Source organism: Oncorhynchus keta, chromosome 37 (assembly GCF_023373465.1).
Source record: "Oncorhynchus keta strain PuntledgeMale-10-30-2019 chromosome 37, Oket_V2, whole genome shotgun sequence".
Classification (NCBI taxonomy): Eukaryota; Metazoa; Chordata; class Actinopteri; order Salmoniformes; family Salmonidae; genus Oncorhynchus; species Oncorhynchus keta.
This window is the reverse complement of record NC_068457.1, coordinates 22,568,371-22,593,635: the sequence shown is the minus strand read 5'-3', so window position 1 is coordinate 22,593,635 and position 25,265 is coordinate 22,568,371. Positions and strand designations below refer to the sequence as shown.

The 25,265-nt window shown below is 49.6% G+C and overlaps 1 protein-coding gene across 2 annotated transcripts; it reads right to left on the bottom strand.

Annotated features, from left to right (window-relative positions):
• Window positions 1-814: 814 nt before the first annotated feature.
• On the bottom strand, window positions 815-2,191 carry LOC118379147 (nuclear receptor subfamily 0 group B member 1-like). Of its 2 annotated transcripts, none has more exons than XM_035766165.2 (2): window positions 1,520-2,191; window positions 815-1,209 (listed from the first exon to the last, which is right to left on the bottom strand). In XM_035766165.2, exons 1-2 carry the CDS (start codon window positions 2,070-2,072, stop codon window positions 977-979), a joined length of 786 nt encoding a protein of 261 aa, XP_035622058.1. In that variant the 5' UTR covers window positions 2,073-2,191; the 3' UTR covers window positions 815-976. The 2 variants fall into 2 exon arrangements, with proteins under 2 accessions (XP_035622058.1, XP_035622057.1); XM_035766164.1 differs by having other exon boundaries at window positions 815-1,218; window positions 1,520-2,188.
• Between the last annotated feature and the right edge of the window lie 23,074 nt (window positions 2,192-25,265).

Sequence of the window (25,265 nt, the reverse complement as noted above, 5' to 3'; positions counted from 1 at the left end):
GGATTGATGTAATTGTCAATTTCCTTCATGAATGGAAATGTCTTTCTCTAGACTGCCTCAAATTCTCTCTTAGGTTTGTGGGTGAGCATTGCCCTCTTGAGGTGAAACACTGTAATGCATTATCCAGGTAATGTATTGTGTAACCGGTTCGCTATTTTTTTTTTTTTAACCTTTATTTAACTAGGCAAGATCAGTTAAGAACAAATTCTTATTTTCAATGACGGCCTAACCCCAATGAGTGGGTTAACTGCCTGTTCAGGGCAGAACGACAGATTTGTACCTTGTCAGCTCAGGGGTTTGAACTTGCAACCTTCCGGTTACTAGTCCAACACTCTAACCACTAGGCTACCCTGCCGCCCCGGGGTACGCGCTAATAGCGTTTCAATCGGCGACGTCACTCGCTTTGAGACCTTGAAGTAGTTGCTCTCCTTACTCCGCATGGGCTGCTGCTTTTGTGGAGCGATGGGTAACGATGCTTGGTGGGAGGCAGTTGTAGATCTGTGCAGAGGGTCCCTGGTCCTTTACAATTGCAGTCAAATAAGATTGAATGTATTATGGGGCTATGCCAGCATTATCTAGGTAATGTATTGCAATCAAATAAGATTGAATGTATTATGCAGCTATGTCAGCATTATCTAGGTAATGTATTGCAATCAAATAAGATTGAATGTATTATGGGGCTATGTCAGCATTATCTAGGTAATGTATTGTAATCAAATAAGATTGAATGTATTATGGGGCTGTTATTGGACATAACTGTAGGTTATAATTGAAAAAAATATTATATTGGTTGATAAACTGAAATAACAACATGCAAAGTTCAGCAAACACTTTTATTTTACAAAAATAGGATGTGTTATAGCAAAATAAATACATATGAATAGCAACCCTATAGTATACACATGCCTGTTGTTATTTTGTTCAGCCTCCAGTCCACAGCTCTGTCTGTGTTCAGTCTTTAAACAGTTTATTCGGTCTATTTTCCGTAAAACATCTCGAGCAGAAGTTCATTCATGCTGACCGTGCCGATGACAGGTTTGAAGAAAAGTCCAGCCACGACGTTTGCATTGATGGACCGTAGCATGGAGAGCGCGATGAATAGTTTAGTGAACCTTGTAGAGTCTCTTCGGTGAGTGACTTTCACATATTCATTAAGGGCTTGATGCGCTTCGCTCTGCAGTGCCTGAATGTAGCTTTGATACCGGAGCTCTGCAATGTCTCAGGAGTGAATAAAATGGAAGTTAAAATCAGAAACTTTGAAGGTGAAACTCAAACGAGTCAAAAATAGTCGCATAGTTAATAATAGCCCGTTCATAAAATAATAATAATAGACTACTAATAATAATGATAATAATTAGCAAAACAATAATAATAATAATAATGATAATAATTATCATTATAATGATGATGATCATTATTATAATAAAAATAATAACAAAAACAAATATAATGATAATAATAGGCTTGCTAATAATAATAAAACTAGTAAATACACCATAAAACCAGTTGTTTAACAAACCTGGATTGAAGAGAATGGCTCCCTTTAAATATGCATATTCTTTGGTGCTGATGTCCAGTCCCCAACATTTATTCAAAAACATTTTTATTCCTTGGACATCAGTGAGAGAAACGCCTTGGCCACTGCGCCCGTGCGCGGTCTCCTGTCTTCCTTGTCCGCTGGTTAGTATGTTCTGTAACATACTGAGTTCTGGCGTCTCCATGGTCTCGAAACCGATCAAGTCCTGCGCCATGCCCAAAACGAGCAGCTGAGCCCAGCTGTTGCGCACGAGCTGTAACTGGTCCTCCGCTGGAAGTTCCCGAAAACAAAGTACATTTTTAACAAACTTTAGCGTTTTTAAAAGCGCTGCCGAAGCTGCTTTACACGTTGTCTGGGGAGAACTGAGAACCACTATCTTCTTAGATCCACACGAACAAGGCTGCTGTTGCGGGACCGCCAACCTCGCCCGCCCCTGTGAATGCTGATCCGGTTGGTTGTCGTTTTTCAAAATGCTGTAAAGGATGCTTCTTTGTCCCCTTTCGCCGAGGCACTGGCAGCTGTCAGAGCAAGCCATCCTGTCCTTCTGTTGATAGCTGGCGAATACAACCCTGGCGACTTGGAAGATGAGGTTTTATATTTCCTTCCTCCTCATTGGCAACTTGTTTAGACTTTTTAAATATTCGACGACACCGCCCACCCAGTTCTTCACAGGCGCACGACTAGAGGGAGCCAGACAGCCAGTTGCCGCCAGACAGCCAGTTGCCACCAAAGTCCAAAGTAGTTTCATACAGTATAATTTCTCGATTATGCAAAATACACCCTAAATTAGATTTTCTAATTATTTAGGAAATATGGTGCGTTCGGAAAGTATTCAGACCCCTTGACTTTTTACACATTTTGGTATGTTACAACCTTAAAATTGATTACATTTTCAGGTCTCTCCAGAGATTTTTGATTGGGTTCAAATCTGGGCTCTGGCTTGGCCACTCAAGGACATTCAGAGATTTGTCCCGAAGCCACTCCTGCATTGTCTTGGCTGTGTGCTTAGAGTTGTTGTCCTGTTGGAAGGTGAACCTTTGTCCCAGTCTGAGGTTCTGAGCGCTCTGCCACTGAAAACTTTCCCCACAGGATGATGCTTCCAACACCATGCTTCATCGTAGGGATGGTGCCAGGTTTCCTCCAGACATGACACTTGGCATTCAGGCCAAAGAGTTCAATCTTGGTTTCATCAGAATCTTGTTTCACATGTTCTGAGAGTCTTTTAGGTGCCTTTTGGCAAACTCCAAGCAGGCTGTCATGTGCCTTTTACTGAGGAGTGGCTTCTGTCTGGCCACTACCACAAAGGCCTGATTGGTGGAGTGCTGCAGAGATGGTTGTCCTTCTGGAAGGTTCTCCCATCTCCACAGAGGAACTCTGGAGCTCTGTCAGAGTGACAATCAGGTTCTTGGTCACCCCTTCTCCCCCTATTGCTCAGTTTGACTGGGCGGACAGCTCTAGGAAGAGTCTTGGTGTGTCCAAACTTCCATTTTAGAATGATGGAGGCCACTGTGTTCTTGGGGACCTTCAATGTTGGAGAAATTTTTTGGTACCTTTCCCCAGATCTGTGCCTCGACACAATCCTGTCTCGGAGCTCTACGGACAATTCCTTCGACCTCATGACTTGTTTTTTTGCTCTGACATGCACTGTCAACTGTGGGACCTTATATAGGCAGGTATGTGCCTTTCCAAACCATGTCCAATCAATTGAATTTACCACAGGTGGACCACAGGTTATAGAAACATCTCAAGGATGATCAATCGAAACAGGATGCACCTGAGCGTAATTTTGAGTCTCATAGCAAAGGGTCTGAATACTTATGTAAATAAGGTATTTCTGGGGAGTTTTTCCCCCAGTTCTTTTATTTGCAAAAAAACTCTCTCCCTCTCTCTCTCTCTCTCTCTCTCTCTCTCTCTCTCTCTCTCTCTCTCTCTCTCTCTCTCTCTCTCTCTCTCTCTCTCTCTCTCTCTCTCTCTCTCTCCCTCTCTCTCTCTCTCTCTCTCTCTCTCTCTCTCTCTCTCTCTCTCTCTCTCTCTCTCTCTCAATTCAATTTCAATTCAAGGGCTTTATTGGCATGGGAAACATGTGTTAACATTGCCAAAGCAAGTGAGGTAGACAACATACAAAGTGAATATATAAGGTGAAAAACAACAAAAATGAACAGTAAACATTACACATACAGAAGATTCAAAACAGTAAAGACATTACAAATGCCATATTATATATATATATATACAATGTACAAATAGTTAAAGGACACAAGATAAAATAAATAAGCATAAATATGGGTTGTATTTACAATGGTGTTTGTTCTTCACTGGTTGCCCTTTTCTCGTGGCAACAGGTCACAAATCTTGCTGCTGTGATGGCACACTGTGGAATTTCACCCAGTAGATATGGGAGTTTTTCAAAATTGGATTTGTTTTCGAATTCTTTGTGGATCTGTGTGATCTGGGGGAAATATGTATCTCTAATATGGTCATACATTGGGCAGGAGGTTAGGAAGTGCAGCTCAGTTTCCACCTCATTTTGTGGGCAGTGAGCACATAGCCTGTCTTCTCTTGAGAGCCATGTCTGCCTACGGCGGCCTTTCTCAATAGCAAGGCTATGCTCACTGAGTCTGTACATAGTCAAAGCTTTCCTTAATTTTGGGTCAGTCACAGTGGTCAGGTATTCTGCCGCTGTGTACTCTCTGTGTAGGGCCAAATAGCATTCTAGTTTGCTCTGTTTTTTTGTTAATTCTTTCCAATGTGTTAAGTAATTATCTTTTTGTTTTCTCATGATTTGGTTGGGTCTAATTGTGCTGTTGTCCTGGGGCTCTGTAGGGTGTGTTTGTGTTTGTGAACAGAGCCCCAGGACCAGCTTGCTTAGGGACTCTTCTCCAGGTTCATCTCTCTGTAGGTGATGGCTTTGTTATGGAAGGTTTGTGAATCGCTTCCTTTTAGGTGGTTGTAGAATTTAATGGCTCTTTTCTGGATTTTGATAATTAGTGGGTATCGGCCTAATTCTGCTCTGCATGCATTATTTGGTGTTTTACGTTGTACACGGAGGATATTTTTGCAGAATTCTGCGTGCATAGTCTCAATTTGGTGTTTGTCCCATTTTGTGAAGTCTTGGTTGGTGAGCGGACCCCAGACCTCACAACCATAAAGGGCAATGGGCTCTATGACTGATTCAAGTATTTTTAGCCAAATCCTAATTGGTATGTTGAAATTTATGTTTCTTTTGATGGCATAGAATGCCCTTCTTGCCTTGTCTCTCAGATCGTTCACAGCTTTGTGGAAGTTACCTGTGGCGCTGATGTTTAGGCCAAGGTATGTATAGTTTTTTGTGTGCTCTAGGGCAACAGTGTCTAGATGGAATTTGAATTTGTGGTCCTGGTAACTGGACCTTTTTTGGAACACCATTATTTTGGTCTTACTGAGATTTACTGTCAGGGCCCAGGTCTGACAGAATCTGTGCATAAGATCTAGGTGCTGCTGTCTCTCTCTCTCTCTCTCTCTCTCTCTCTCTCTCTCTCTCTCTCTCTCTCTCTCTCTCTCTCTCTCTCTCTCTCTCTCTCTTCTCTCTCTCTCTCTCTCTCTCTCTCTCTCTCTCTCTCTCTCTCTCTCTCTCTCTTTCTCTCTTTCTCTTTCTCTCTCTCTCTTTCTCTCTCTCTCTCTCTTTCTCTCTCTCTCTCTTTCTTTCTCTCTCGCTGACACTCTTCTCTCTCTGTCTTTCGCTCCCCCTCTGTGGCCTTGTGTGAATAGTTATGGCCTTGTGTGTGAAGGTATTCCAAATCCACTGAAAGAGAAGAGACCAATACAAGGAATTGTCCCCTACTAGAAGACTTGTTGCCACATGTTCAATGAAATTCTGGGCAATGTGACAATATCCGAGTGGTGCTACATTTCTGCTTGTTTGTTAGGTCACTGCATCAGGTCTTACAAGCTTTCAGACCTCAATTAGTGACCTCAGGCTTCGATAATGGAAAACGCACCTGATCCGCACCACCGAGACGCACCTTGACCCTGACTCTGTGGCATCTTCCACGTAATAACTTAACAACAACTGAAGAATACCTGCGCACCAGAACTCAATACCAGGTAATTATCTCTGAGACCGGAGCATCTTCTTCCTTCAAATATCAATTGGATTCCAGAGGCGAAGCTTTATGTGCAGCTGTGTACTTTGACATTTCATAGGCGATGGGTTTGTTGCCACGTCTGCAGGCAAGGTTCCTGTCTAGACACCCGTCAATGTCATCCTTATTCTCATTGTAAAGGCCCTCATTTGGAAGGTAGACCTGAGTTCAAAGAGAATAAAGATATCTTGTTCTCTGCTTTCCTGGGGTACAGGGCGGCCTCGCACAGCATGTTCAACATCTCATTTCATTTGTAGAGATTAGGGAGAAATAAGCATTGTAAAATAATTTAAAAGTCATTGGAGTGGCCATCTTTTCATCGTCTGATTCGACATACAGGTGAAAAGTTTTCCTTCGAAGTGGAGTTTTTAGAAATAACCAATGTCAATCATGTGAATTGACAAGTGTGTCATGACATCTGTTTGAGTGTGTGTCACTGGGTAACTCTTTCCCTCCTAAAACTGATGCCAAACTTCAGCAGTGTTGCATGACAACAACCCACTATGACACACTGTCTACATACTTCACCCGCCTGTGTCACCGTCAGTGAATGTCTGACTGTCTGGGTCACTCTCTGGGAACAAAAGGTTGTAATCAAAAGCACAAATGAAGAACTATCATGAAAGTCCTGAAGTTCAGGGTCACTCACAGCATTAGGCTTGACAGAACCAGATGTGACAGAACAACACAGGCGTCTTGAAGGGAACACTGATGTCATCCTCTCTTTGAGGAGATTATAAAAGATGATTGATTCGCTGGCCTGTTTAGAAAATGATATCAAGGCAGGCTGTTTTTCCTCTGACTTTTTCCTCAAGGCTATGGTGTAGCAGTCGATGAACGCCTGTACTTTGGTGGGGTTTACAATATTATTCACAAAAGAGAAACTCTCACAGTTGATTTCCTTGAAAATGAATATTTTTGTTCCAAGGCATAGATCAAGGACATAGTCGTGTAAACAACCTTCACGAAACTGTTCTTCTCCTCCACACCCCACCCCATGCCTTTTATCCTGCCCAGTGACATCCTCACCCCACCCATGTATTTTATCCTGCCCAATGACATCCTCACCCCACCCATGTATTTTATCCTGCCCAGTGACATCCTCACCCCACCCATGTATTTTATCCTGCCCAGTGACCTCCTCACATCACCCCAACCCATGCCTTTTATCCTGCCCAATGACATCCTCACCCCACCCATGTATTTTATCCTGCCCAGTGACCTCCTTACACCTCCTTACACCACCCATGTCTTTTATCCTGCCCAGTGACCTCCTCACCCCACCACCACCCATGTATTTTATCCTGCCCCGTGACCTCCTCACACCACACCACCCATGTCTTCTATCCTGCCCAGTGACCTCCTCACACCACCCATGTCTTTTATCCTGCCCCGTGACCTCCTCACCCCACACCACCCATGTCTTTTATCCTGCCCAGTGACTTCCTTACACCACAGCACCCATGTCTTTTATCCTGCCCGGTGACATCCTCACCCCACCACCACACATGTCTTTTAACCTGCCCCGTGACCTCCTCACACCACCCATGTATTTTATCCTGCCCAGTGACCTCCTCACCCCACCCATGTCTATTATCCTGCCCAGTGAAATCCTCACTCCACCACCACCCATGTCTTTTATCCTGCCCAGTGACCTCCTCACCCCACACCACCCATGTATTTTTATCCTTCCCAGTGACCTCCTCACATCACCACCACCCATGTATTTTATCCTTCCCAGTGACCTCCTCACATCACCCCACCCATGTCTTTTATCCTGCCCAGTGACCTCCTCACCCCGCCACCAACCATGTATTTTATCCTGCCCAGTGACCTCCTCACATCACCACCACCCATGTCTTTTATCCTTCCCAGTGACCTCCTCACCCCACCCATGTCTTTTATCCTGCCCAATGACCTCCTCACCCCGCCACCACCCATGTCTTTTATCCTGCCCAGTGACCTCCTCACCCCACACCACCCATGTCTTTTATCCTGCCCAGTGACCTCCTTACACCTCCTTACACCACCCATGTCTTTTATCCTGCCCAGTGACCTCCTCACACCACCCATGTCTTTTATCCTGCCCAGTGAAATCCTCACCCCACCACCACCCATGTATTTTATCCTGCCCAGTGACCTCCTCACCCCACCCATGTCTTTTATCCTGCCCAGTGAAATCCTCACCCCACCACCACCCATGTATTTTATCCTGCCCAGTGACCTCCTCACCCCACACCACCCATGTATTTTTATCCTTCCCAGTGACCTCCTCACATCACCACCACCCATGTCTTTTATCCTTCCCAGTGACCTCCTCACATCACCACCACCCATGTCTTTTATCCTTCCCAGTGACCTCCTCACATCACCACCACCCATGTATTTTATCCTTCCCAGTGACCTCCTCACATCACCCCACCCATGTCTTTTATCCTGCCCAGTGACCTCCTCACCCCGCCACCAACCATGTATTTTATCCTGCCCAGTGACCTCCTCACATCACCACCACCCATGTCTTTTATCCTTCCCAGTGACCTCCTCACCCCACCCATGTCTTTTATCCTGCCCAATGACCTCCTCACCCCGCCACCACCCATGTCTTTTATCCTGCCCAGTGACCTCCTCACCCCACACCACCCATGTCTTTTATCCTGCCCAGTGACCTCCTTACACCTCCTTACACCACCCATGTCTTTTATCCTGCCCAGTGACCTCCTCACACCACCCATGTCTTTTATCCTGCCCAGTGAAATCCTCACCCCACCACCACCCATGTATTTTATCCTGCCCAGTGACCTCCTCACCCCACACCACCCATGTATTTTTATCCTTCCCAGTGACCTCCTCACCCCGCCACCACCCATGTGTTTTATCCTGCCCAGTGACCTCCTCACCCCGCCACCACCCATGTCTTTTATCCTGCCCAGTGATCTCCTCACCCCACACCACCCATGTCTTTTATCCTGCCCAGTGACCTCCTTACACCTCCTTACACCACCCATGTTTTTTATCCTGCCCAGTGACCTCCTCACCCCACCACCACCCATGTATTTTATCCTGCCCGTGACCTCCTCACACCACACCACCCATGTCTTTTATCCTGTCCAGTGACCTCCTCACACCACCACCATTCATGTCTTTTATCCTGCCCAGTGACCTCCTTACACCACACCACCCATGTCTTTTATCCTGCCCAGTGACCTCCTTACACCACACCACCCATGTCTTTTATCCTGCCCCGTGACCTCCTCACCCCACCACCACACATGTCTTTTATCCTGCCCAGTGACCTCCTTACACCACACCACCCATGTCTTTTATCCTGCCCAGTGACCTCCTCACACCACACCACCCATGTCTTTTATCCTGCCCCGTGACCTCCTCACACCACCCATGTATTTTATCCTGCCTAGTGACCTCCTCACCCCACCCATGTCTTTTATCCTGCCCAGTGAAATCCTCACCCCGCCACCACCCATATCTTTTATCCTGCCCAGTGAGCTCCTCACACCACCCATGTCTTTTATCCTGCCCAGTGACCTCCTTACACCACACCACCCATGTCTTTTATCCTGCCCCGTGACCTCCTCACCTCACACCACCCATGTCTTTTATCCTGCCCAGTGACCTCCTTACACCACACCACCCAGGTCTTTTATCCTGCCCGGTGACATCCTCACACCACACCACCCATGTCTTTTATCTTGCCCAGTGACCTCCTCACCCTGCCACCACCCATGTCTTTTATCCTGCCCAGTAACCTTCTCACATCACCACCACCCATGTAGCTTATCCTTCCCAGTGACCTCCTCACCCCACCCATGTCTTTTATCCTGCCCAGTGACCTCCTCACCCCGCCACCACCCATGTCTTTTATCCTACCCAGTGACCTCCTCACCCCACACCACCCATGTATTTTATCCTTCCCAGTGACCTCCTCACATCACCACCACCCATGTCTTTTATCCTTCCCAGTGACCTCCTCACATCACCCCACCCATGTCTTTTATCCTGCCCAGTGACCTCCTCACCCCGCCACCACCCATGTCTTTTATCCTGCCCAGTGGCCTCCTCACCCCGCGACCACCCATGTCTTTTACCCTACCCAGTGACATCCTCACCCCACCCATGTCTTTTATCCTGCCCAGTGACCTCCTCACCCCGCCACCACCCATGTCTTTTATCCTGCCCAGTGACCTCCTCACCCCACACCACCCATGTCTTTTATCCTGCCCAGTGACCTCCTTACACCTCCTTACACCACCCATGTCTTTTATCCTGCCCAGTGACCTCCTCACCCCACCACCACCCATGTATTTTATCCTGCCCCGTGACCTCCTCACACCACACCACCCATGTCTTTTATCCTGCCCAGTGACCTCCTCACCCTGCCACCACCCATGTCTTTTATCCTGCCCAGTAACCTCCTCACATCACCACCACCCATGTAGCTTATCCTTCCCAGTGACCTCCTCACCCCACCCATGTCTTTTATCCTGCCCAGTGACCTCCTCATCCCGCCACCACCCATGTCTTTTATCCTACCCAGTGACCTCCTCACCCCACACCACCCATGTATTTTATCCTTCCCAGTGACCTCCTCACATCACCACCACCCATGTCTTTTATCCTTCCCAGTGACCTCCTCACATCACCCCACCCATGTCTTTTATCCTACCCAGTGACATCCTCACCCCACCCATGTCTTTTATCCTGCCCAGTGACCTCCTCACCCCGCCACCACCCATGTCTTTTATCCTGCCCAGTGACCTCCTCACCCCACACCACCCATGTATTTTATCCTGCCCAGTGACCTCCTTACACCTCCTTACACCACCCATGTCTATTATCCTGCCCAGTTAACTCCTCACCCCACCACCATTCATGTCTTTTATCCTGCCCAATGACCTCCTCACCCCACCACCACCCATGTATTTTATCCTGCCCCGTGACCTCCTCACACCACACCACCCATGTCTTTTATCCTGCCCAGTGACCTCCTTACACCACACCACCCATGTCTTTTATCCTGCCCGGTGACATCCTCACCCCACCACCACACATGTCTTTTATCCTGCCCAGTGACATCCTCACACCACACCACCCATGTCTTTTATCCTGCCCAGTGACCTCCTTACACCACACCACCCATGTCTTTTATCCTGCCCGGTGACATCCTCACCCCACCACCACCCATGTATTTTATCCTGCCCAGTGACATCCTCACCCCGCCACCACCAATGTCTTTTATCCTGCCCAGTGACCTCCTCACACCACCCATGTCTTTTATCCTGCCAAGTGACCTCCTTACACCACACCACCCATGTCTTTTATCCTGCCCGGTGACATCCTCACACCACACCACCCATGTCTTTTATCCTGCCCAGTGACCTCCTCACCCCGCCACCACCCATGTCTTTTATCCTGCCCCGTGACCTCCTCACCTCACGCCACCCATGTCTTTTATCCTGCCCAGTGACCTCCTTACACCACACCACCCATGTCTTTTATCCTGCCCGGTGACATCCTCACACCACACCACCCATGTCTTTTATCCTGCCCAGTGACCTCCTCACCCCGCCACCACCCATGTCTTTTATCCTGCCCAGTGACCTCCTCACATCACCACCAACCATGTCTTTTATCCTGCCCAGTGACCTCCTCACCCCGCCACCACCCATGTCTTTTATCCTACCCAGTGACCTCCTCACCCAGCCACCACCCATGTCTTTTATCCTGCCCAGTGACCTCCTCACCCCCACCACCATTCATGTCTTTTATCCTGCCCAGTGACCTCCTCACACCACCACCATTCATGTCTTTTATCCTGCCCAGTGACCTCCTTACACCACACCACCCATGTCTTTTATCCTACCCAGTGACATCCTCACCCCACCCATGTCTTTTATCCTGCCCAGGGACCTCCTCACCCCGCCACCACCCATGTCTTTTATCCTGCCCAGTGACCTCCTCACACCACCACCATTCATGTCTTTTATCCTGCCCAGTGACCTCCTTACACCACACCACCCATGTATTTTATCCTACCCCGTGATCTCCTCACCCCACACCACACATGTCTTTTATCCTGCCCAGTGACATCCTCACACCACACCACCCATGTCTTTTATCCTGCCCAGTGACCTCCTTACACCACACCACCCATGTCTTTTATCCTGCCCGGTGACATCCTCACCCCACCACCACACATGTCTTTTATCCTGCCCAGTGACATCCTCACACCACACCACCCATGTCTTTTATCCTGCCCCGTGACCTCCTCACACCACCCATGTATTTTACCCTGCCCAGTGACCTCCTCACCCCACCCATGTCTTTTATCCTGCCCAGTGACATCCTCACCCCGCCACCACCAATGTCTTTTATCCTGCCCAGTGACCTCCTCACACCACCCATGTCTTTTATCCTGCCCAGTGACCTCCTCACCCCGCCACCACCCATGTCTTTTATCCTGCCCAGTGACCTCCTCACACCACCACCATTCATGTCTTTTATCCTGCCCGGTGACCTCCTTACACCACACCACCCATGTATTTTATCCTACCCCGTGACCTCCTCACCCCACACCACCCATGTCTTTTATCCTGCCCAGTGACCTCCTCACCCCACCACCATTCATGTCTTTTATCCTGCCCAGTGACCTCCTCACACCACCACCATTCATGTCTTTTATCCTGCCCAGTGACCTCCTTACACCACACCACCCATGTATTTTATCCTACCCCGTGACCTCCTCACCCCACACCACCCATGTCTTTTATCCTGCCCAGTGACATCCTCACCCCGCCACCACCCATGTATTTTATCCTGCCCAGTGACCTCCTCACACCACCCATGTCTTTTGTCCTGCCAAGTGACCTCCTTACACCACACCACCACACATGTCTTTAATCCTGCCCCGTGACCTCCTTACACCACACCACCCATGTCTTTTATCCTGCCCGGTGACATCCTCACCCCACCACCACACATGTCTTTTATCCTGCCCAGTGATCTCTTCACACCACCCATGTCTTTTATCCTGCCCAGTGACCTCCTCACCCCGCCACCACCCATGTCTTTTATCCTACCCAGTGACATCCTCACCCCACCCATGTCTTTTATCCTGTCCAGTGACCTCCTCACCCCACACCACCCATGTATTTTATCCTGCCCAGTGACCTCCTCAGACCACCCATGTCTTTTATCCTGCCCAGTGACCTCCTTACACCACACCACCCATGTATTTTATCCTGCCCCGTGACCTCCTCACACCACACCACCCATGTCTTTTATCCTGCCCAGTGACCTCCTCAGACCACCCATGTCTTTTATCCTCAGCCCAGTGACCTCCAGTTACACCACACCACCCATGTCTATTATCCTGCCCCGTGACCTACTCACCCCACACCACCCATGTCTTTTATCCTGCCCAGTGACCTCCTTACACCACACCACCCATGTCTTTTATCCTGCCCATGGTGACATCCTCGTGACCCCACCACCACACATGTCTTTTATCCTGCCCAGTGACATCCTCACACCACACCACCCATGTCTTTTATCCTGCCCCATGACCTCCTCACACCACCCATGTATTCTATTCTGCCCAGTGACCTCCTCAACCCACCCATGTCTTTTATCCTGCCCAGTGACCTCCTCACCCCACACCACCCATGTCTTTTATCCTGCCCAGTGACCTCCTTACACCTCCTTACACCACCCATGTCTTTTATCCTGCCCAGTGAACTCCTCACCCCACCACCATTCATGTCTTTTATCCTGCCCCGTGACCTCCTCACACCACCACCACCCATGTATTTTATCCTGCCCCGTGACCTCCTCACACCACACCACCCATGTCTTTTATCCTGCCCAATGACCTCCTCACCCCACCACCACCCATGTATTTTATCCTGCCCCGTGACCTCCTCACACCACACCACCCATGTCTTTTATCCTGCCCAGTGACATCCTCACACCACACCACCCATGTCTTTTATCCTGCCCCGTGACCTCTTCACCTCACGCCACCCATGTCTTTTATCCTGCCCAGTGACCTCCTTACACCACACCACCCATGTCTTTTATCCTACCCGGTGACATCCTCACACCACACCACCCATGTCTTTTATCCTGCCCAGTGACCTCCTCAGACCACCCATGTCTTTTATCCTGCCCAGTGACCTCCTTACACCACACCACCCATGTCTATTATCCTGCCCCGTGACCTACTCACCCCACACCACCCATGTCTTTTATCCTGCCCAGTGACCTCCTCAGACCACCCATGTCTTTTATCCTGCCCAGTGACCTCCTTACACCACACCACCCATGTATTTTATCCTGCCCCGTGACCTCCTCACACCACACCACCCATGTCTTTTATCCTGCCCAGTGACCTCCTCAGACCACCCATGTCTTTTATCCTGCCCAGTGACCTCCTTACACCACACCACCCATGTCTATTATCCTGCCCCGTGACCTACTCACCCCACACCACCCATGTCTTTTATCCTGCCCAGTGACCTCCTTACACCACACCACCCATGTCTTTTATCCTGCCCGGTGACATCCTCACCCCACCACCACACATGTCTTTTATCCTGCCCAGTGACATCCTCACACCACACCACCCATGTCTTTTATCCTGCCCCATGACCTCCTCACACCACCCATGTATTCTATTCTGCCCAGTGACCTCCTCAACCCACCCATGTCTTTTATCCTGCCCAGTGACCTCCTCACCCCACACCACCCATGTCTTTTATCCTGCCCAGTGACCTCCTTACACCTCCTTACACCACCCATGTCTTTTATCCTGCCCAGTGAACTCCTCACCCCACCACCATTCATGTCTTTTATCCTTCCCAGTGACCTCCTCACCCCACCACCACCCATGTATTTTATCCTGCCCCGTGACCTCCTCACACCACACCATTCATGTCTTTTATCCTGCCCAGTGACCTCCTCACACCACACCACCCATGTCTTTTATCCTGCCCCGTGACCTCTTCACCTCACGCCACCCATGTCTTTTATCCTGCCCAGTGACCTCCTTACACCACACCACCCATGTCTTTTATCCTACCCGGTGACATCCTCACACCACACCACCCATGTCTTTTATCCTGCCCAGTGACCTCCTCACCCCGCCACCACCCATGTCTTTTATCCTGCCCAGTGACCTCCTCACATCACCACCAACCATGTCTTTTATCCTGCCCAGTGACCTCCTCACCCCGCCACCACCCATGTATTTTATCCTACCCAGTGACATCGTCACCCCACCCATGTCTTTTATCCTGCCCAGGGACCTCCTCACCCCGACACCACCCATGTCTTTTATCCTGCCCAGTGACCTCCTCACCCCCACCACCATTCATGTCTTTTATCCTGCCCAGTGACCTCCTCACACCACCACCATTCATGTCTTTTATCCTGCCCAGTGACCTCCTTACACCACACCACCCATGTATTTTATCCTACCCCGTGACCTCCTCAACCCTCACCACCCATGTCTTTTATCCTGCCCAGTGACCTCCTCACCCCACCACCATTCATGTCTTTTATCCTGCCCAGTGACCTCCTTACACCACACCACCCATGTATTTTATCCTACCCCGTGACCTCCTCACCCCACACCACACATGTCTTTTATCCTGCCCAGTGACATCCTCACACCACACCACCCATGTCTTTTATCCTGCCCAGTGACCTCCTTACACCACACCACCCATGTCTTTTATCCTGCCCGGTGACATCCTCACCCCACCACCACACATGTCTTTTATCCTGCCCAGTGACATCCTCACACCACACCACCCATGTCTTTTATCCTGCCCCGTGACCTCCTCACACCACCCATGTCTTTTATCCTGCCCAGTGACATCCTCACCCCGCCACCACCAATGTCTTTTATCCTGCCCAGTGACCTCCTCACACCACCCATGTCTTTTATCCTGCCCAGTGACCTCCTTACACCACACCACCCATGTCTATTATCCTGCCCCGTGACCTCCTCACCTCACGCCACCCATGTCTTTTATCCTGCCCAGTGACCTCCTTACACCACACCACCCATGTCTTTTATCCTGCCCGGTGACATCCTCACACCACACCACCCATGTATTTAATCCTGCCCAGTGACCTCCTCACCCCGCCACCACCCATGTCTTTTATCCTGCCCAGTGACCTCCTCACATCACCACCAACCATGTCTTTTATCCTGCCCAGTGACCTCCTCACCCCGCCACCACCCATGTCTTTTATCCTGCCCAGTGACCTCCTCACCCCCACCACCATTCATGTCTTTTATCCTGCCCAGTGACCTCCTTACACCACACCACCCATGTATTTTATCCTACCCCGTGACCTCCTCACCCCACACCACCCATGTCTTTTATCCTGCCCAGTGACATCCTCACCCCGCCACCACCCATGTATTTTATCCTGCCCAGTGACCTCCTCACACCACCCATGTCTTTTGTCCTGCCAAGTGACCTCCTTACACCACACCACCACACATGTCTTTAATCCTGCCCCGTGACCTCCTTACACCACACCACCCATGTCTTTTATCCTGCCCGGTGACATCCTCACCCCACCACCACACATGTCTTTTATCCTGCCCAGTGATCTCTTCACACCACCCATGTCTTTTATCCTGCCCAGTGACCTCCTCACCCCGCCACCACCCATGTCTTTTATCATACCCAGTGACATCCTCACCCCACCCATGTCTTTTATCCTGTCCAGTGACCTCCTCACCCCACACCACCCATGTATTTTATCCTGCCCAGTGACCTCCTTACACCTCCTTACACCACCCATGTATTTTATCCTGCCCAGTGACATCCTCACCCCACCACCATTCATGTCTTTTATCCTGCCCAGTGACCTCCTCACCCCACCACCACCCATGTATTTTATCCTGCCCCGTGACCTCCTCACACCACACCACCCATGTCTTTTATCCTGCCCAGTGACCTCCTCAGACCACCCATGTCTTTTATCCTGCCCAGTGACCTCCTTACACCACACCACCCATGTCTATTATCCTGCCCGTGACCTACTCACCCCACACCACCCATGTCTTTTATCCTGCCCAGTGACCTCCTTACACCACACCACCCATGTCTTTTATCCTGCCCGGTGACATCCTCACCCCACCACCACACATGTCTTTTATCCTGCCCAGTGACATCCTCACACCACACCACCCATGTCTTTTATCCTGCCCCGTGACATCCTCACACCACACCACTCATGTCTTTTATCCTGCCCAGTGACCTCCTCACCCCGCCACCACCCATGTCTTTTATCCTGCCCAGTGACCTCCTCACATCACCACCACCCATGTCTTTTATCCTGCCCAGTGACCTCCTCACATCACCACCACCCATGTCTTTTATCCTTCCCAGTGACCTCCTCACCCCACCCATGTCTTTTATCCTGCCCAGTGACCTCCTCACCCCGCCACCACCCATGTCTTTTATCCTACCCAGTGACCTCCTCACCCCGCCACCACCCATGTCTTTTATCCTGCCCAGTGACCTCCTCACCCCACCCATGTCTTTTATCCTGCCCAGTTACATCCTCACCCCACCCATGTATTTTATCCTGCCCAGTGACCTCCTCACCCCACCCATGTCTTTTATCCTGCCCAGTGACCTCCTCACCCCACCCATGTCCTTTATCCTGCCCAGTGACCTCCTCACCCCACACCACCCATGTCTTTTATCCTGCCCAGTGACCTCCTTACACCTCCTTACACCACCCATGTCTTTTATCCTGCCCAGTGACCTCCTCACCCCACCACCATTCATGTCTTTTATCCTTCCCAGTGACCTCCTCACACCACCACCATTCATGTATTTTATCCTGCCCAGTGACCTCCTTACACCACACCACCCATGTCTTTTATCCTACCCCGTGACCTCCTCACCCCAAACCATCCATGTCTTTTATCCTGCCCAGTGACCTCCTCGCACCACCCATGTCTTTTGTCCTGCCAAGTGACCTCCTTACACCACACCACCACACATGTCTTTAATCCTGCCCCGTGACCTCCTTACACCACACCACCCATGTCTTTTATCCTGCCCCGTGACCTCCTCACCTCACACCACCCATGTCTTTTATCCTGCCCCGTGACCTCCTTACACCACACCACCCATGTCTTTTATCCTGCCCCGTGACCTCCTCACCTCACACCACCCATGTCTTTTATCCTGCCCCGTGACCTCCTTACACCACACCACCCATGTATTTTATCCTGCCCCGTGACCTCCTCACCTCACACCACACATGTCTTTTATCCTGCCCAGTGACATCCTCACACCACACCACCCATGTCTTTTATCCTGCCCAGTGACCTCCTTACACCACACCACCCATGTCTTTTATCCTGCCCGGTGACATCCTCACCCCACCACCACACATGTCTTTTATCCTGCCCAGTGACATCCTCACACCACACCACCCATGTCTTTTATCCTGCCCCGTGACCTCCTCACACCACCCATGTATTTTATCCTGCCCAGTGACATCCTCACCCCGCCACCACCAATGTATTTTATCCTGCCCAGTGACCTCCTCACACCACCCATGTCTTTTATCCTGCCCAGTGACCTCCTTACACCACACCACCCATGTATTTTATCCTGCCCCGTGACCTCCTCACCTCACACCACCCATGTCTTTTATCCTGCCCAGTGACCTCCTTACACCACACCACCCATGTCTTTTATCCTGCCCGGTGACATCCTCACACCACACCACCCATGTCTTTTATCCTGCCCAGTGACCTCCTCACCCCGCCACCACCCATGTCTTTTATCCTGCCCAGTGACCTCCTCACATCACCACCACCCATGTCTTTTATCCTTCCCAGTGACCTCCTCACCCCACCCATGTCTTTTATCCTGCCCAGTGACCTCCTTACACCACACCACCCATGTATTTTATCCTACCCCGTGACCTCCTCACCCCACACCACCAATGTCTTTTATCCTGCCCAGTGACCTCCTCACCCCACCACCATTCATGTCTTTTATCCTGCCCAGTGACCTCCTCACACCACCACCATTCATGTCTTTTATCCTGCCCAGTGACCTCCTTACACCACACCACCCATGTATTTTATCCTACCCCGTGACCTCCTCACCCCACACCACCCATGTCTTTTATCCTGCCCAGTGACATCCTCACCCCGCCACCACCCATGTATTTTATCCTGCCCAGTGACCTCCTCACACCACCCATGTCTTTTGTCCTGCCAAGTGACCTCCTTACACCACACCACCACACATGTCTTTAATCCTGCCCCGTGACCTCCTTACACCACACCACCCATGTCTTTTATCCTGCCCGGTGACATCCTCACCCCACCACCACACATGTCTTTTATCCTGCCCAGTGATCTCTTCACACCACCCATGTCTTTTATCCTGCCCAGTGACCTCCTCACCCCGCCACCACCCATGTCTTTTATCATACCCAGTGACATCCTCACCCCACCCATGTCTTTTATCCTGTCCAGTGACCTCCTCACCCCACACCACCCATGTATTTTATCCTGCCCAGTGACCTCCTTACACCTCCTTACACCACCCATGTATTTTATCCTGCCCAGTGACCTCCTCACCCCACCACCACCCATGTATTTTATCCTGCCCCGTGACCTCCTCACACCACACCACCCATGTCTTTTATCCTGCCCAGTGACCTCCTCAGACCACCCATGTCTTTTATCCTGCCCAGTGACCTCCTTACACCACACCACCCATGTCTATTATCCTGCCCGTGACCTACTCACCCCACACCACCCATGTCTTTTATCCTGCCCAGTGACCTCCTTACACCACACCACCCATGTCTTTTATCCTGCCCGGTGACATCCTCACCCCACCACCACACATGTCTTTTATCCTGCCCAGTGACATCCTCACACCACACCACCCATGTCTTTTATCCTGCCCCGTGACCTCCTCACACCACCCATGTCTTTTATCCTGCCCCGTGACATCCTCACCACACCACTCATGTCTTTTATCCTGCCCAGTGACCTCCTCACCCCGCCACCACCCATGTCTTTTATCCTACCCAGTGACCTCCTCACCCCGCCACCACCCATGTCTTTTATCCTGCCCAGTGACCTCCTCACCCCACCCATGTCTTTTATCCTGCCCAGTTACATCCTCACCCCACCCATGTATTTTATCCTGCCCAGTGACCTCCTCACCCCACCCATGTCTTTTATCCTGCCCAGTGACCTCCTCACCCCACCCATGTCCTTTATCCTGCCCAGTGACCTCCTCACCCCACACCACCCATGTCTTTTATCCTGCCCAGTGACCTCCTTACACCTCCTTACACCACCCATGTCTTTTATCCTGCCCAGTGACCTCCTCACCCCACCACCATTCATGTCTTTTATCCTTCCCAGTGACCTCCTCACACCACCACCATTCATGTATTTTATCCTGCCCAGTGACCTCCTTACACCACACCACCCATGTCTTTTATCCTACCCCGTGACCTCCTCACCCCAAACCACCCATGTCTTTTATCCTGCCCAGTGACCTCCTCGCACCACCCATGTCTTTTGTCCTGCCAAGTGACCTCCTTACACCACACCACCACACATGTCTTTAATCCTGCCCCGTGACCTCCTTACACCACACCACCCATGTCTTTTATCCTGCCCCGTGACCTCCTCACCTCACACCACCCATGTCTTTTATCCTGCCCGGTGACATCCTCACCCCACCACCACACATGTCTTTTATCCTGCCCAGTGACATCCTCACACCACACCACCCATGTCTTTTATCCTGCCCAGTGACCTCCTTACACCACACCACCCATGTCTTTTATCCTGCCCGGTGACATCCTCACCCCACCACCACACATGTCTTTTATCCTGCCCAGTGACATCCTCACACCACACCACCCATGTCTTTTATCCTGCCCCGTGACCTCCTCACACCACCCATGTCTTTTATCCTGCCCAGTGACCTCCTTACACCACACCACCCATGTATTTTATCCTGCCCCGTGACCTCCTCACCTGACACCACCCATGTCTTTTATCCTGCCCAGTGACCTCCTTACACCACACCACCCATGTCTTTTATCCTGCCCGGTGACATCCTCACACCACACCACCCATGTCTTTTATCCTGCCCAGTGACCTCCTCACCCCGCCACCACCCATGTCTTTTATCCTGCCCAGTGACCTCCTCACATCACCACCACCCATGTCTTTTATCCTTCCCAGTGACCTCCTCACCCCACCCATGTCTTTTATCCTGCCCAGTGACCTCCTCACCCCGCCACCACCCATGTCTTTTATCCTGCCCAGTGACCTCCTCACATCACCACCACCCATGTCTTTTATCCTGCCCAGTGACCTCCTCACCCCGCCACCACCCATGTCTTTTATCCTGCCCAGTGACCTCCTCACCCCACACCACCCATGTCTTTTATCCTGCCCAGTGAACTCCTTACACCTCCTTACACCACCCATGTCTTTTATCCTGCCCAGTGACCTCCTCACCCCACCACCATTCATGTATTTTATCCTGCCCAGTGACCTCCTCACCCGACACCACCCATGTCTTTTATCCTGCCCAGTGAACTCCTTACACCTCCTTACACCACCCATGTCTTTTATCCTGCCCAGTGACCTCCTCACACCACCACCATTCATGTCTTTTATCCTGCCCAGTGACCTCCTTACACCACACCACCCATGTCTTTTATCCTACCCCGTGACCTCCTCACCCCACACCACCCATGTCTTTTATCCTGCCCAGTGACATCCTCACCCCGCCACCACCCATGTATTTTATCCTGCCCAGTGACCTCCTCACACCACCCATGTCTTTTGTCCTGCCAAGTGACCTCCTTACACCACACCACCACACATGTCTTTAATCCTGCCCCGTGACCTCCTTACACCACACCACCCATGTCTTTTATCCTGCCCGGTGACATCCTCACCCCACCACCACACATGTCTTTTATCCTGCCCAGTGACATCCTCACACCACACCACCCATGTCTTTTATCCTGCCCAGTGATCTCTTCACACCACCCATGTCTTTTATCCTGCCCAGTGACCTCCTCACCCCGCCACCACCCATGTCTTTTATCCTACCCAGTGACATCCTCACCCCACCCATGTATTTTATCCTGCCCAGTGACCTCCTTACACCTCCTTACACCACCCATGTCTTTTATCCTGCCCAGTGACCTCCTCACCCCGCCACCACCCATGTCTTTTATCCTACCCAGTGACATCCTCACCCCACCCATGTATTTTATCCTGCCCAGTGACCTCCTTACACCTCCTTACACCACCCATGTCTTTTATCCTGCCCAGTGACCTCCTCACCCCACACCACCCATGTCTTTTATCCTGCCCAGTGAACTCCTTACACCTCCTTACACCACCCATGTCTTTTATCCTGCCCAGTGACCTCCTCACCCCACCACCATTCATGTCTTTTATCCTGCCCAGTGACCTCCTCACACCACCACCATTCATGTCTTTTATCCTGCCCAGTGACCTCCTTACACCACACCACCCATGTCTTTTATCCTACCCCGTGACCTCCTCACCCCACACCACCCATGTCTTTTATCCTGCCCAGTGACATCCTCACCCCGCCACCACCCATGTATTTTATCCTGCCCAGTGACCTCCTCACACCACCCATGTCTTTTGTCCTGCCAAGTGACCTCCTTACACCACACCACCACACATGTCTTTAATCCTGCCCCGTGACCTCCTTACACCACACCACCCATGTCTTTTATCCTGCCCCGTGACCTCCTTACACCACACCACCCATGTCTTTTATCCTGCCCGGTGACATCCTCACCCCACCACCACACATGTCTTTTATCCTGCCCAGTGACATCCTCACACCACACCACCCATGTCTTTTATCCTGCCCCGTGACCTCCTCACACCACCACCACCCATGTCTTTTATCCTGCCCAGTGATCTCTTCACACCACCCATGTCTTTTATCCTGCCCAGTGACCTCCTCACCCCGCCACCACCCATGTCTTTTATCCTACCCAGTGACATCCTCACCCCACCCATGTATTTTATCCTGCCCAGTGACCTCCTTACACCTCCTTACACCACCCATGTATTTTATCCTGCCAAGTGACCTCCTCACCCCACCACCATTCATGTCTTTTATCCTTCCCAGTGACCTCCTCACACCACACCACCCATGTATTTTATCCTGCCCCGTGACCTCCTCACACCACACCACCCATGTCTTTTATCCTGCCCAGTGACCTCCTCAGACCACCCATGTCTTTTATCCTGCCCAGTGACCTCCTTACACCACACCACCCATGTCTTTTATCCTGCCCGGTGTCATCCTCACCCCACCACCCCACATGTCTTTTATCCTACCCAGTGACCTCCTCACCCCGCCACCACCCATGTCTTTTATCCTGCCCAGTGACCTCCTCACCCCACCCATGTCTTTTATCCTGCCCAGTTACATCCTCACCCCACCCATGTATTTTATCCTGCCCAGTGACCTCCTCACCCCACCCATGTCACTGGGGCGGCAGCGCAGCCTAGTGGTTAGAGCTTTGGACTAGTAACCGGAAGGTTGTGAGTTCAAACCCCCGAGCTGACAAGGTACAAATCTATCGTTCTGCCCCTGAACAGGCAGTTAACCCACTGTTCCCAGGCCGTCATTGAAAATAAGAATATGTTCTTAACTGATTTGCCTGGTTAAATAAAGGTAAAATTAAATTTAAAATCCTGACCAGTTTTTGCTCAAAGACAGAATATGTTGCTGACATGTTGCACAAAATGTTCTCCTGCTTTGTGAAATGTGATTTTGTTCATATTATGCCTTTTGAACAGACCTTTTCCCTGGCCTAGTCCATGTTCTTATAGAGTTGCCTACCACGGTCAAGTAATGGCCTCCAAGAGCTAGCTTCCTCTGCTCATTGTCTTTGAAGATTCTACATTAATGATGCATTGGTAAAATAAAATTGAAAAGAAATTGTGACTGAATGTTGAATTAGCCACCTGTTTCAGTCGTTTTGTGATGTACATGCATGATGACAGTTTGTGAATCATTTGACATAGGAATTGTCTAGTTGTTGGATTATCTCCTCTCTCTGTCTCGGAGCAGCTTTGCTTTTGAACTCACAAACTCATCATGAAACTTGGCGAACTGCAACTATACTTTCATATAACTTTTCTAGTCTGGTTTCAGAGTGAAACTCTCAGGATTACAAGGACAAGGGCACGTCCATATTATGATTTGCACTCCTTTAAGGCTAAAGTCGAAAAGCTTTCAGTGAACCAAGGACTCCTTCCCAGTCTAATTCCCATACTGTTTGGAAACATTTCTGCGCCTGGACCTTGAGAATAATGCAGATATTCTGAGAAGTAGCCCCAAAGACCAACACAAATCTTACATACAGTACATGAATTCTACTTGATTTAGGATGAATATTGAATATGAAAACATACAGTTGGACACGAGACGTTTCACACTGATAGACGTTGTTTTGTTGGGAGTAAACGCTCTATTCAATCCATACCAGGTACTTGACATCCTGGCAATTAGATAATGCATTTGGTTAACATGACGAACTTGGTAACATGATAAACATGATAATAATTTTAAACATTGTAAACATGACAAACATGGTAAACATGACAAACATGGTAAACATTGTAAACGTGATAAACATTGTAAACATGTTAAATATTGTAAACATGGTAAGCATTGCTTGTATCAGTATACAGTATGTAGCACTTTCAAAGCACATAAAGTCCATTGTTTTTGGCCTACCTTGAAACACTAGTCACTGGTTTTGCTTAAAAACCTCTTAAGGATCTGCCCCTTTTTTTCAATTTTCGCCTAAAATGACCCAAATTTACATTTACATTTAAGTCATTTAGCAGACGCTCTTATCCAGAGCGACTTTGTCTGTAGCTCAGGCCCTGAAGCAAGGATATGCATATTCTTAATACCATTTGAAAGGAAACACTTTGAAGTTTGCGGAAATGTGAAAGGAATGTAGGAGAATATAACACATTAGATCTGGTAAAAGATAATACAAAGAAGAAAAAAAACATTTTTTGTACCATTATTTTTTTGTACCATCATCTTTGAAATGAAAGAGAAAGGCCATAATGTATTATTCCAGCCCAGGTGCAATTTAGATTTGCACATTTTGCACATTGTATGTGCAAAGTTTTAGACTGATCCAATGAACCATTGCATTTCTGTTCAAAATGTTGTATCAAGACTGCCCAAATGTGCCTTATATGTTTATTAATAACTTTTCAAGTTCAAAACTGTGCACTCTCCTCAAACAATAGCATGGTATTCTTTCACTGTAATGGCTACTGTAAATTGGACAGTGCAGTTCGATTAACAAGAATTTAAGCTTTGTGCCAAAATCAGATATGTCTATGTCCTGGGAAATGTTCTGTTACTTACAGCCTCATGCTAATCACATTAGCCTACGTTAGCTCAACTGTCCCATGAGGGACCCACCAATCCTGAAGAAGTTTTTTCAGTAGAGCCTTAAGTGTCAGA

Bases quoted from the DNA above. Each gene is read 5' to 3' on its own strand.
- LOC118379147 (XM_035766164.1), bottom strand. From the start codon at position 2,072: ATGGCTTGCTCTGACAGCTGCCAGTGCCTCGGCGAAAGGGGACAAAGA. The intron at 1,219-1,519 runs GTTTGTTAAACA...TTCACTCCTGAG, and splicing joins AGCCATTCTCTTCAATCCAG to ACATTGCAGAGCTCCGGTAT.